General features: G+C 40.5%; 1 protein-coding gene across 2 annotated transcripts in view; it reads right to left on the bottom strand.

The window, feature by feature from the left end:
• Positions 1 to 13,169: 13,169 nt before the first annotated feature.
• LOC114656749 (uncharacterized protein C2orf80-like) overlaps positions 13,170 to 14,831 on the bottom strand; it is a 76,186-nt gene continuing 74,524 nt past the window's right edge. For both annotated transcript variants that reach the window (XM_028808362.2, XM_051931401.1), the window contains exon 8: positions 13,170 to 13,512. In XM_028808362.2, the coding sequence (XP_028664195.2) occupies positions 13,400 to 13,512 (113 nt within the window). In that variant the 3' untranslated portion in view covers positions 13,170 to 13,399. The remainder of the gene's footprint in view (positions 13,513 to 14,831) is intronic.

Here is a 14,831-nt window from a genome sequence, read left to right as displayed (position 1 = left end):
ATATATTTATCCATGATTGCTGATTATATTAGATTATCAAAAAGGATACTACACCTCTCTACTGTGCATAAAACCCAGGGGTTATATGAGATACCAAACAAAACTCATGATGTTATGATGTTGGGAGTTCTGCCCAAGCAAAATCAACAGGGGCCTCCACTTGGCTGGGGAGCAAGCCAGGATCCTCACTGTGTTTTGAACTGAAAGTCCCAAGCACTTCAGCATTCCAAAGAATGTCATTCCAAACACTTCCAATAAAGACCCACTAGAAGGGGACATCAAACACTGGCTAGTAATAAAGGCAAGCACCAATCCTTCATGAAATAAAAGATTTATTCTTCACAAAAAATATATTTCAATTACAATGAAGCTCTTTGGAGCACAAAGGCACTCCCTGCCTTATTCTATTGTGTTTTGCCTGTATCACAGGCTGCAGGCTACTAGTCTAGCTGATGTTAACACACTTAAAGCTCATTAGTGGCATGACAAGAAAGATGTTTTATACTCCAGCTAGGGATCACAACTAGGGTGAAGTGTCCAATCAGTTCAGACTTCCTTGGAGTTTCTCAGCCCTTTAAGTGTGTCCTGGGGCTCAGAACTCCTGGGACTCCTAGGTTCATCCTCCTAGAGCACCCTGTCTTTGCTGCAAGTGAGGCCACAATTCTCAGCCCCAATTAAACATCTATCTTGGAGACTCCTAGGTAGTCTCCTCGCCATAATACAGAATGGGTGGGCAACTTTGCTGCCATATACCAGATATAAGAACAGCTATTAAATTAGTAAGTCAATTCTCATTTTGAGGGAAACATAACTTGTGCAGATTTCACAATGTTGACATCAAGTTAACACAAAATTATTAATGAAATTTTTATGCTAAACCAAATCAACATTGTCATGGATCTTGAGTTTGATATTGCATTCATGGAAAAGATGTGGACTGTGAAGCCAGATAAGATGTGAAGAACAAAGTAATTTAAGATGGTGTTGTTTTAGAGGCTGAAAAGTAAAAAAAAAAAAAGTAAAATGAGATGACTCAGAAGGAAGCACCTAAAACAAATGGAAAAAGAAGACAATTACTAAATGTAATAATGGAATGATTGGCTGGTCACAATGCATGCAGATAGAGTATGATGTGAAATATACTGTGAATGGAAGTTGGAGAGAAGAAAGCTTGAATAGCATGGGTAGCACAGGTGACAAGGAGCTGCCTATAGTACAACATATGGTGTGTGTGTGTATAGGGTATAATGTACTATAATTATACATGGAAATATTTTGAAGGGTTCATAATTTCAGCTTTGATTTTTCACTGTAACTCCACTTTTTAGGATTCTGAACATTATTTGACCACTTTCAGAGAAATGATTATCTATATGTCTGTGTGTCAGCATGAACTGATAACTTAATCCACAGGCCATGTGGATGATGGGGGACACTCTTGAGCAATTGTCAAACACAGAATGAAAGCCAGTGAGGGTCAAGTTATGAAAAGGGGTATCATTACTAAAAATACTACATATGTCTATATATCTGTGTGTCAGGATGTGAGTCAAACTGAATGAAATCTAGCACAGTGATTAGACATTATTACATTAGATTTTGTGCTACAGATTTTGCATTTTTGGGGCAGATTTTTGCCCCAAGTGCAGCACAACTGGGAAAGGATAATTGACATTATTTGATCAACACAATATGCCTCATCCATTACATTCCACCTTAAATATGACTCTGTAGCTTTACTCTGAGCAAATCAGCTGCTGACCAATGTCAGATTATTTAACTATGTGAGCACAGAGCTGTAGCACTTTCTAGGGTTTTTGCACGAAAGAGTTGTTTTTTTGTGCTGTAAGTTACTTTTTAGTTTTTACTTACATTTTATCATACTCTGAGCCATGCTGTTTCATTCTTGTGAGTTTTTCCTGTTCTTGTTAGTAGACCTGAGTGCAGCATTTGACACCATAGACCACAATATTCTTATAAATCATTTTAGCCAATAGGTAGGCTTCTCTAGTTTCAGTCTAATTTAACAGGTAGAAAATTCTTTGGTAGTTGTGGTGAATGTAGTTCAGAGATCCATGACATTGTATATGGGTTCCACAAGGATCTATTCTGGGGCTGCAGTTATTTCCAATCTATATGCTCCCATTAGGCCAGATTTTTCAAAATACAACGTGAACTACCACAGCTATGCAGATGACACACAGTCTTACTTATCTATAGCATCTGGTGACTCTGACCCTCTGGGATGTCTGATTCAATGATAGTCTTGTATTTCTGAATGGGTGAGTAGTAATTACCACAAGTTAAGTAAGGAAAAAACGGAAATCTTAGTCATTAATAAAAGTGGAAATAATGAGGATATTAGAAATAAATTTGACCCTTTAGCATTAAAAGTTAAGGGGGAAGTAAAGGATTTAGGTATAATCTTGGACTCTGACTTAAACTTTAAATCCCATGTTAACCAGATTACAAGGACTGCATTTTTCCATTTAAGGAATGTTGCAAAAGTTAGACCTCTTACAACACTAGAAGATGCTGAGAAATTAATTCACGCTTTATTTTTAGTCTATTAGATTACTGTAATCCATTCCTAACAGGTCTACCTAAGAAAGACTTCAATCAATTACAGTTAGATTGGAATGGAGCAGCTTAACCAGAAAAACAAAATCTGAGCACATCTCACCTGTTTTAGCATCATTACACTGGTTACCCATGTCATTTAGAATTGACTTTAAAATACTACTAATGGTGTATAAAGCCTTAAATAATCTTGCCCCTTCCTATATTTTGAAGTGCCTGTCCCCAGACACTCCAAGTTATAACCTTAGATCTCCTAACTGTGGCCATCTTATAATTCCTAGAGCCAATCTTAAAAGAAGTAATGAGGTGGCCACCAAAAAACTGGAATACTTCATCAATAGAGATACACCCAGCTAATATTGTGGAACATTTAAGAAACTCCTAAAATCCCACTTTATAAATGTTGCTTTTTTGTAGGTTCAATTTAGTTTTACTCTTAACAATATAGATATGCATAGTGAATCAGTGAATTTGCAATTGTTATTAATCTTTATTTTTCTGTTTTCTTTCCTGGTTCTTTTGTGGTGGCACCTGATAAAAATCACATGAAGCCACCGTGATGTCTGAATGAAAGTAGATACCCCACCTTATCACAAGATAAGGTGTGTTGAATCCTCCAAGATGAAGCTAAAATAATACAATAAAGAACTGCATAAGAAGATTTATGTTTGGCAGAATGCCCAGTGGAGGCTGGGTAGTCTTTAAGCCTGGAACCCCTACAGATTTTGTTTTTTTTCTCCAGGACAAACTGGAGTTTTTACATTTTTTTCAATTCATCCTTATCTTTGAACTGTTATTTACAAACTTAAAGAAAAATTCTATAGTTAAGGACTGTACTCCTCTTAATTATATATTGCAGGGATTGAGTGAAAAGGCAGAACAAGTTCCAAAATAGTTGGGATATCAACTTCAGGGTTAGGGAAAGTCGGTCTCTCGGGTCCAAATGATACAGCACCTTTTGGGAATGTTGCCCTTTTATATTGGTCAGACCAGTGGCCTCATGTATAAACGGTACATACACACAAAAATGTTGCGTAAGAACGTTTCTACGTTCAAATCGCGATGTATAAAACCTAAACTTGGCGTAAAGCCATGCACATTTCCACGGTAGCTCATACCCTGTCATACACAAGTTCTCCGCTTGGTTTTGCAGACTACTGTTCCTGTGTGGTTATCCTTTCTTTTTTAGATCCACATCCCTGACGCAGCTTTATAAATACACTGAAATTAACCACATATCGTTTATTAGTTTAATGCATCTGATTGTAATTAACCAGTACAATATAATGGTCCACAGAATGGTCAAACTATTCCAAATACCATAACTGCTTTAGCGTCGTTACTCTCACTGCACCTTCTTCTTCTTCTTCTTTCAGCTGCTCCCGTTAGGGGTTGCCACATCGGATCATCTTTTTCCATATTACTCTCACTGCACCACTCGAAGTATTTATATCACTGTACCTGAGTGTGAATCACAGCTGTACAGCAGCTGATCGGAAAGAGAATTATTAGTATACAGCATCAAGCACACGCTGCCTCAGACATGCTGCCTATTGAACTGCTGTCATATGACAAATGCTTCAGAGTCTTTCCTGTACTGACCTCGCAGTTCAGAAACAGTACATCCCAAGAACTCTAAACGCACTCAATCAGTCCATCAATGCTCCTTGTAGAACTGTTTGTACTTATAAGTACAATTACCTCACTGTAAACTTGCGATACAGTTATAATATTGCACAACCTGAGCCACTTTATAAAGCACGTATTTACATATGATGATGATATCATTTTTAAGATGAAATGCAGCAAAACATGTTTATTGTATTATACAGATAAAACTTTAACATAATTTAAATAATCTGTATTGTTAATAATTAAACATGTGAGGACACAGTGTTGCAGCGCTAGCGAGGCTGTTCCTGCCTCGCGCTGTATTCTTGCTGGGGCTGACGCGACACTGGAAGGATAGATGGATAGAATAATTAAACACATACTACGAAGATATTTCGATGTTCCTTAAAAGTTTTGAAGAATCAGCATTCTAAGCTTACAGATGGCTTAACGTCTATTACGGAGATTGATTGTGTAGCGATTGGGACGTTTGTGTACGTTTGAAAGAGACAGTACTGCTGCAATAAAGTATTTCATCGAAGGTCACGCATGGTGCAGCAAGCATCTTGCGTGAGACATGAACAATCACTGCGCTACCGTGTTTCCATGTTTAATAACATGCTTTAACTCCTATCATCACGAAAATGATATCACGTATACTGTACATCTCAGTATTTTAATTATTCAGAGAGCTGTAATATCACAAATGTAATGGATTCTGTGTCCTGTCGGAGGAAGAGAAAGCCCGGAAGCACGTAGTGATTCACACACATAGAGCACATAGAAGATCAAATACAAAACAAAGCATTTAACGTGCTACTAGTAAATTAAACTATTTTAAGATGAAGTTTATGATGTTCTACTTTAATGACAAAATAAACTATGTGATTAAAGTGGAAATTCAGAGATTAAAGTTGACATTTCATTCTTCCACTGTGTGCCTTTTTTTTTCTATGTACCCTAATAAGCTTTCATATGACACTGAGGTGGTGGGCTATGACTCACCTTTTCACGGCGATTTTGATATCTGACAACTTCTTTTTTATTTCAGGCATTGTGCGACTTTGTGAACCTGAGCTTTCAAGTTTCTCCGACACTCTGTGTCACTCGATCAACTTCCTTTTGTTGTTCATACCACTGTTTAAACCAACAAATAGTACGTTTTTCTTTGCCTCCACTTGGTATTCGCTGAAATTTTTCTATTTCCCCTCTTGCTTTTGCCATTGCCTTTTCACAGAAGGCTGAGCTTAAGGGCTATTTATATTGATTTGCATATTCAAAGAGGCATAATTCTGGGAGGAGTTGGGGCGGGACAGCAGGTGCTTTTCATGCTGGCCGGGATTTATGGAGTGGAAGAACGTGGAAGTTGACGTACGCACAGATTTATGCATCCGGATTTTTTTGTGCATAAGCACATTTCCGCTTTTGTCCATACGCCATGTTATAGTGCGAATTCTACACACGCCGTTATACATGAGGCCCCTCTGGCTTTGTTTCCTTGAGGGATAGCTTCTGAATGCTGTGAGGGAAAAAGGAGGCAAGACTGTTAGGGACAATGCTCCCTCTCTTCCCAGGGTGGTACTATATATCTTAGGTGAGCCTGGAAGGTGACCCTCTGGCGCACATGCATGACAATATTTTTCTTATGTGGTGGTTATTTTTTTAACATAACATTAGAACATTAGAACAACCTAGACAAGAAAAGGCCATTCAGATCAACAAAGTTCACCAGTCCTATCTACTTAATTATTCTAATTAACATCAAGTTGGGTTTTGAAAGTCCCTAAAGTTCTACTGTCCACCATACTACTTGGTAGCTTATTCCAAGTGTCTATGGTTCTCTGTGTAAAGAAAAACTTCCTAATGGTATTGAGACGTTTACTCTTAGTTTCCAACTGTTCTTGATTAACTCATTTTAAAATAAAAGTCTCAGTCCACTGTATTAATTCCCTTCATAATTTTAAAAACTTCAGTTATGCCATTTTTGCTTAAACTGAAAAGGCTCAGCTCTTTTAATATTTCTTCATAATTCATCTGGTTTAGCCCTGGAAACAGCCTAGTTGCTCTTCTCTGAACCTTTACTAGTGCTGCTGTCTTTTTTTGTAGTTTGGAGACCAAAACTGCACACAGTACTCCAGATGAGGCCTCACCAGTGCATTATAAAGCTTGAGCATAACCTCCTTGGACTCGAACTCCACACATTGTGCTATATAACCTAACATTCTGTTTGTCTTCTTAATGGATTCTGAGCAGTGTCAGGAAATTGATAGTGTAGCATTCACTACGTTCCCATGAGCTCACCACCTGTAAGAGAGGCCAAGGAGGTTGGGTACAGTGTGAGTCGGGTGGTGGCCGAAGGCAGGGACCTTGACGGTCCGATCCTCGGTTACAGAAGCTGGCTCTTGGGATGTGGAATGTCACCTCTCTGAAGGGGAAGGAGCCTGAGCTAGTGTGCGAGGTTGAGAGGTTCTGGCTAGATATAGTCGGGCTCACCTCAATGCACAGTGCGGACTCTGGAATCAGTCTCCTTGAGAGGGGCTGGACTCTCTACCATTCTGGAGTTGCCCCCAGTGAGAGGCACAGAGTGGGTGTGGGCATACTTTTTGCCCCCTGACTTGGAACCTGTTCATTGGGCTTCACCCCAGTAGACGAAAGGGTAACCTCCCTCTGCCTTCAGGTGGTGGGACAGGTTCTAACTGTTGTTTGCGCATATGCACTGAACAGCAGTCTGGAGTACCCACCCTTTTTGGAGTCCCAGGCGGGGGTGCTAGAGGGCACACCAGCTGGGGACGTCCTCATTCTGCTTGGAGATTTCAATGCTCACGTGGGCAATGACAGTGAGACCTGGAAGGGCATGATTGGGAGGAATGCCACCCCCCCAAAGATCTGAACATGAGTGGTGTTTTGTTATTGGACTTCTGTGCTCACCGCAGATTGTCCATAACAAACACAATGTTCAGGCATAGGGGTGTCCATATGTGCACCTGGCACCAGGACACCCTAGGCCTCAGTTCAATGATCGACTTCATGGTCGTGTCATAAGACTTGCGGCCACATGTCCTGGACACTCGGGCAAAGAGAGGGGTGGAGCTGTCAACTGATCACCACCTGGTGGTGAGTTGGCTTTGATGGTGGGGGAAGACGCCAGTCAGGCCCGGTAGGCCCAAACGTATTGTGAGGGTCTGCTGGGAACATCTGGCAGAGACCCCTGTCAGAAGTAGCTTCAACTCCCACCTCCAGCAGAACTTCGACCACATCTCGTTCCGTGCCTTTATTGTTGAGGTGGCTGACCGGAGCTGTGGCAGTAAGGTGGTTGGTGCCTGTCGTGGCAGCAATCCCTGAACCCGTTGGTGGACACCAGTGGTGAGCTCAAGTTGAAGAAGGAGTCCTACAGGACTATTTTGTCCTGTGGGACTCCAGAAGTGGTTAACAAGTACCGGCAGGCCAAGCGGAATGTGGCTTCTGTGGTTGCTGAGGCAAAAACTTGGGCATGGGAGGAGTTTGGGGAGGCCATGGAGAACAACTTCTGGACAGATTCGAGGAGATTCTGGTCCACCATCTGGCATCTCAGGAGGTGGAAGCAGTGCAGTGTCAACACTGTATATGGTGGGGATGGTGCGCTGCTGACCTCGACTCGGGACGTTGTGTTAAGGCATGGGGAGTACTTCGAAGACATCCTCAATCCCACAAACATGTCTTCCAATGAGGAAGCAGAGCCTGAGAACTTGGAGGTGGGCTCTCCCGTCTCTGGGACTGAGGTCACTGAGGTGGTCAAAAAACTCCTTGGTGGCAGGGCCCTGGGGTTGGATGAGATACGCCCAGAGTTCCTCAAGGCTCTGGATGTTGTAGTACTGTCTTGGTTGACACAACCTCTGAAACATCGCATGGACATCGGGGACAGTGCCTCTGGATTGGCAGACCAGGGTGGTGGTCCCCCTCTTTAAGAAGGGGGACAGGAGGGTGTGTTCCAACTACAGAGGGATCACACTCCTCAGCCTCCCTGGAAAAGTCTATTCAGGGTCCTGGAGAGGAGGGTCTGTCAGACAGTCGAACCTCGGGTTCAGGAGGAACAGTGTGGTTTTCGTCCTAGTCGCGGAACAGTGGACCAGCTCTACACCCTTGGCAGAGTCCTGGAGGGTGCATAGAAGTTTGCCCAACCAGTCTACATGTGTTTTGTGGACTTGGAAAAGGCGTTTGACCGTGTCCCTCAGGGAATCCTGTGGGGGGTGCTCTGGGAGTATGGGGTACCAGACCCCCTGATAAGGTCCCTGTGTCAGAGCTTGGTCCGCATTGCCGGCAGTAAGTCAAACCCTTTTCCAGTGAGAGTTGGACTCCACCAGGGCTGCCCTTTGTCACTGATTCTGTTCATAACTTTTATGGACAGAATTTCTAGGCACAGCCAGGGCGTTGAGGGGGTCCAGTTTGGTGGGCTCAGGATTGGGTCACTGCTTTTTGCAGATGATGTTGTCCTGTTTGCTTAATCAGGCCATGATCTTCAGCTCTCTCTGGATTGGTTCACAGCCGAGTATGAAGTGGCTGGGATGGGAATCAGCATCTCCATGTTTCTCAGCAGGAAAAGGGAGGAATGCCCTCTCAGGATTGGGAGTGAGATCCTGCCCCAAGTGGAGGAGTTTTTGTTCACGAGTGAGGGAAGAACAGAGCGGGAGATCTATAGGCGGATCGGTGCGGTATCCGCAGTGATGCGGGGTCTGCATCAGTCTGTTGTGGTGAAAAAGGAGCGGAGCCAAAAGGCAAAGCTCTCAATTTACCATACTCACCTATGGTCATGAGCTATGGGTAGTGACCAAAAGAACGAGATTGTGAATACAAGCGACTGAAATGTGTTTCCTCCGCAGGGTGTCTGGGCTTTCCCTTAAAGATAGGGTGAGAAGCTTGGTCATCTGGGAGGAGCTCAGAGTAGAGCCACTGCTCCTCCGCATCAAGAAGAGTCAGATGAGGTGGCTCAGGCATCTGATCAGGATGCCTCCTGGACGCCTCCCTGCTGAGGTGTTCCGGGCACATCTAATCAAGAGGAGGCCCTGGGGAACACCCAGGACATGCTGGAGGGACTATGTCTCTCGGCTGGGCTGGGAATGCCTCGGAATTCCCCCAGAATTGCTAGTAGAAATGGCCAGGGAGAGGGAAGTCTGGGCATCTCTGCTCAAGCTGCTGCCCCCGCGACCCGATCTCGGATAAACGGAAGAGGATGGATGGATGGATGGAGTTCACTATGACTCCTAAATCCTTCTCATAAGATGTACTCTCGATTTTTAGACCTCCCATTGGGTATTCAAATCTAGCATTTTTACTTCCTATGTGTAATACTTTACATTTACTAATATTAAATTTCATCTGCCACAAATGTGCCCAAAGCCATTATGCTGTCCAAGTACCCCTGTAATGATTTAATGGATACCAGATTATCTGCCAATCCATCTATCTTGGTTTCATCTGCAAACTTAACCAGCTTATTACTTGTATTCCTATCTAAATCATTTATATATATTAAAAATAGCAACGCCCTAGTACTGACCCCTGTGGAACACCAGTCTTAACAATTCTGATAAGGGTCCAAGCACCATAACTCTCTTCTTTCTATGATTGAGCCAATTCTGCACCCATCTATAAACATCACCCTGAACTCCCACTTCTTTTAATTTGATCTGCAACATTATACAATTTATTCATTATTATTTTAATCAACTATAACTCTAATTTGCTTTTATTTGCATGTAACTAATGGCGGAGTGGTGGCTCTGAAGCTAGGGATCTGCACTGGCAATTGGAAGGTTGCCAGTTCGAATCCTGTAAATGCCAAAAGGGACTCTGCTCTGTTGGGCCCTTGAGCAAGGCCCTTAACCTGTAATTGCTGAGTGCTCTGAGTAGTGAGAAAAGCGCTATATAAATGCAAAGATTTATTATTAACTACTTCTTTAACATGTTTTAAAGAACTTTGAGCTACATCCTTTGCATAAACATATGCTATAGGAACAAATGTTATTGTTATTTCTGGTTTGCATGGCCATTCTGTTTCTCTATTGCCAATATACATAGCACATCCGAACAAAGTGTAGTAGAGGGGGTAAAAAAGCAGCAGTACTAAAAAGATTTTGGCTGGCATTTAAGAAAATATTTAAATAGTTGTATTACACATTGTGATTGTTAGAAATTCAAAAATGGAAGAGAAATCTCCTGTTACACTAATTTGAAAATGTTGCAATAAAATTACATTTTAAAACTAAACTTCATGCATAAGACAGAATCAGGCAGAGGAAGAAGGACGATTGTTTCAGAAAGATATTGATGAGTTCAGTTACTTTGAATTGCATACTGTGTATACAGTAAAAAGTATACATCATGGGTCATGGCTTCACCACATACCTCGAACACACGATGAATTGAGAGACACAGGTGAAATTATTAGTTGAATAAATTTATTGCTGTATATTCGTATATTTTTTTATGATTTTACCTTTAATAGATGACAATATGGGAGAACAACACTGTCTATTTTAGTACAAAACATAATAATAAAACATGAAAACACATATAAATAAGAATTATGGAATCCCTGATTGTGGGTGCAGCTGGCCGCCTTTTACCTTGGGTCTTTTAGCAACCTAATGATTCTTCTTCCTCATTATTGCTTCCAGTACTGGCCACTCTTTCTGTCTTCCAGTGAATTGTTATCCCTATTCTGTAGACTCAGAGCAAGACTCTGACAACCCCCACACCTGAACACAAAACTGCTGTTTCAGGTGATTTTAAATATCATCTCAAATGTAAGTGGCTCTTTGCATTCTTTAGGCACTCCATCATTATGTCACTTTATTATAGGTCTTGTGCTCCTTCTTCTTCTTTTTTTGCTCTAAAGTCATTTTTTTTAAATCATGGGCTTGTTTACAAAATCACACACTTTATTAATAATGTTGGCCCTTTTTCTAGGACTTGACATGAGCTTTGTATTTAGTTTTAACATGTGCTGGAGGATGAACTGGGAGTCTCACTGAATAAATGTTGTAGAGAGCAGCAGTGTTTTTTTTAAGGTCAGCAGAAAAAAAGCCAGGGACAGAAAATGTTACATTTTTATTTGGACAAAACCAGATTCAAAATTACAAATAAAACACAAGTCAAAAACAATAATTCTTTTTCTAATTGATTTTCTTTTTTCACTTGTTTAAGTGTCAAGACCTCTTGTAGATCTTTCCTTTGTTTGAAGCAAAACGTTTTGGACACCTCATTGTGCACCTCTTACCACACAGATATGCCAAGGTGATGTATGCCAGTAGAGTTTATGACATTATTCAGCCATGTGCCACATCCCCTATCACAAACTAACAGAAAGCCATGGTTTTAAACCATGCAAAATACCAGCTGTCACAGAAACACAGAAACAAAATGTTGCAGTGATATTGTAACAGAGAGAATGGTAAGAAAAAAGTACAAGAAGAAATAAAAATGAATAACACATTGAAACAAAATTAAAATGTAAATATAAATTCTTTCATGCTCCTGACAGATTCTTTTTTTGCCTGCTTGATAATTTAACCTTGTAACAAGAAAAGAAACCCTAGATTTTAAATCAGATTTCCAAGCTTTCCAAGCTGTCTGTTTGCTGTTTTTGAATTGTCCTTTAAATAACAACTCTATCAACTTTTCTTTCCACATGTTGATGGAAATTTTCTGCCACTACTTAAAAACACAAGTCTAATTCAATAGATAGAGGGGCTTGGAGGAAAATGATCAGTTTCAGTTGGCTCAAAATGAGGACAGCTGTTTAAAAAACACTTTGGTTTTATTAATCACCTCCAAGATCAGAATCAACTATTCACAGAAAAGGGTCATGGGACCCTTTTATTAAAGGGTCAGGCACCCAGGACTAATATGTGTCTACCTGCCTCTTCCAGAAGACAGCAGTTCTGTAGTATCTTTCTCCTGGGAACCCTCACAGGTCCTAACCTTCTGGTGAGACAGGCTCATCATGTGCCCTACACTTTTTGATAGGGCACACTAAACCTCACATCTGGGGTGCTGACTTTAAATCACAAGATTACAACAACCATATGCAGTAGCTGCATCCTCATCAGGGCAGTGCATGGAGCGTAGCTGAAGGCAAGGTCAAATGAAAAGGCACTCTCCTCTGTCTGATTGCACCATTGTTTAAGAACATATAGTAATGAGATTTCTTTGGGCAGAGCAAGTGAAATTTGCTGAAATTCACTGAAGAATGATGGCTCAGTATGGAATTGAAAACAGCATGACTCAATGAAAAGTTTATGAATGGGTAGTAAGGTTTAAATGAGGAAAGAACAAGTGTAACCAAAGAAGCTTGATCTAATCAACCATTAACATTGCTCACACAAGCCCACATTGACATGGCAAATGCCTTCATCAGACAACACCAGCAGACGATGTTGTCCGCTGCTGCTGCACATTTGGATATCAGCTATGGATCTGCACATGCTATAATGCATGATGACTTGGGGTATTATAAAGTTTGCACACAACTTACTGATCAGCAAAGCCAACATCCTGCAGTGAATTTCAGCAGGTTTCACTCTCTCTGCCCAAAGAAATTCCAATACAGTGCACTGTTTAACAATGGTGCAATCCCACAGCAGAGTTTCCATGTTCATTGGACCTTGGCTTCAACTAGACTAATGACAGAGCATTGCACTTTACGTGTACAAACTACCCATAAGCCATCACAAACGTGTTGTATTGTGTCAGCTTCTATCCATTGTGGTTACCACGTAATTTTCAAATTGCCTTTACTTTTTGATTTACCCTCGTATCTTGACGCACACAAAACCATTGGTTAAAAAACTACTAAAATGAAAACATACCAGCATTTAACTATTTGTTATAATTGTTTGGATTTGAGGACTCAAATTAAGACAGTTTTTCCAACAAAATATTTTCCAGTTGAAAATTGGCATTTTGACCATTATAAAGCCAGCTTAATGTTCAATTCTGACCCTTTCACAATGTCTCTGATTAGTGCTTGCTGCATCATACAAAGACAAATGAAAAATACAATAATTTCATTGCTCTTTATGCAAACTAAAACTGATCAGAATTGTGAACCACTCCTAGACAGAGTCCTGTTTCATAGAGCCTTCTGTGCAATAAATTTGAAAAACTGGACCAACTAAATGACTGGACACTTGATTTTGCATTGTGAGTGAAAAGACATAAACACAAACATTTAATTTGCTTCTTCTACAGAATTATTTTCTTCTGTAGTTGACTGGTTTGGGTCTTTGTTCAGTTCTTTATTTTTAGATTTTGTCACAGACTTCAATGAATGTAGTTTCATACCTGTAATGGGAAAACACAAAGGGAAAGGCTAGTAAATTATAAGAGTACATTAAAAAATCAAATCGAAACTGAAGCAAAAAACATAAGAATCAAATAATTTTCCTACACATCCATTTCATCTTGTTCAGAATTTTGGAAGACCCAAAGGCTACTCCAATTGTAAATGGTTCTCACCATGGTTAGATACTTGTCCATTTTGAAGTACACATCCATACACACACCAACAAAAATCTATGCAGAAGGCTGCCTCACCTAAACTCAAACCTGGACTGAAATGTTACCATAGTAGTGTAATTCTATAAACCTGAATGACTTAATGTATTTATGATTTTAGGACAGAAATTGCTAAACAGGCAGGTTTTTGATATGTGTGAGACTAGACATGCAGAATAAGAGGATTTTAAAATTGTCAGTTATTCTCTGTGTATATATACAGTCATATGAAAAAGTTTGGGAACCCCTCTTAATTCTTTGGATTTTTGTTAATCATTGGCTGAGCTTTCAAAGTAGCAACTTCCTTTTAATATATGACATGCCTTATGGAAACAGTAGTATTTCAGCAGTGACATTAAGTTTTTTGGATTGACAGAAAATATGCAATATGCATCATAACAAAATTAGACAGGTGCATAAATTTGGGCATCCCAACAGAGATATTACATCAATACTTAGTTGAGCCTACTTTTGCAAATATAACAGCCTCTAGACGCCTCCTATAGCCTTTGATGAGTGTCTGTATTCTGGATGGAGGTATTTTTGACCATTCTTCCATACAAAATCTCTCCAGTTCAGTTAAATTTGATGGCTGCCGAGCATGGACAGCATGCTTCAAATCATCCCATAGATTTTTGATGATATTCAAGTCAGGGGACTGTGACGGCCATTCCAGAACATTGTACTGTACTTCTCCCTCCGCATGAATGTCTTTGTAGATTTCAAACTGTGCTTTGGGTTATTGTCTTGTTGGAATATCCAACCCCTGCGTAACTTCAACTTTGTGACTGATGCTTGAACATTATCGTAAAGAATTTGTTGATATTGGGTTGAATTCATCCAACCCTTAACTTTAACAAGGGCCCCAGTCCCTGAACTAGCCACACAGCCCCACAGCATGATGGAACCTCAACCAAATCTGGCAGTAGGTAGCAGGTGTTTTTCTTGGAATGCGGTGTTCTTCTTCCATCATGCAAAGCGCTTTTTGTTATGACCAAATAATAACACATTTTGTTCCACAATGAATCTTGTCTAAATGAGCATTTGCATACAACAACCGACTCTGTTTCTGCTTCTTTATCATCACCCTGCCATACACATGTTCT

The sequence above is a fragment of the Erpetoichthys calabaricus genome, chromosome 8, assembly GCF_900747795.2.
Source record: "Erpetoichthys calabaricus chromosome 8, fErpCal1.3, whole genome shotgun sequence".
NCBI lineage: Eukaryota > Metazoa > Chordata > Cladistia > Polypteriformes > Polypteridae > Erpetoichthys > Erpetoichthys calabaricus.
Note: the sequence above shows the minus strand (reverse complement) of the source record. Positions and strands in the feature narration are given on the sequence as shown.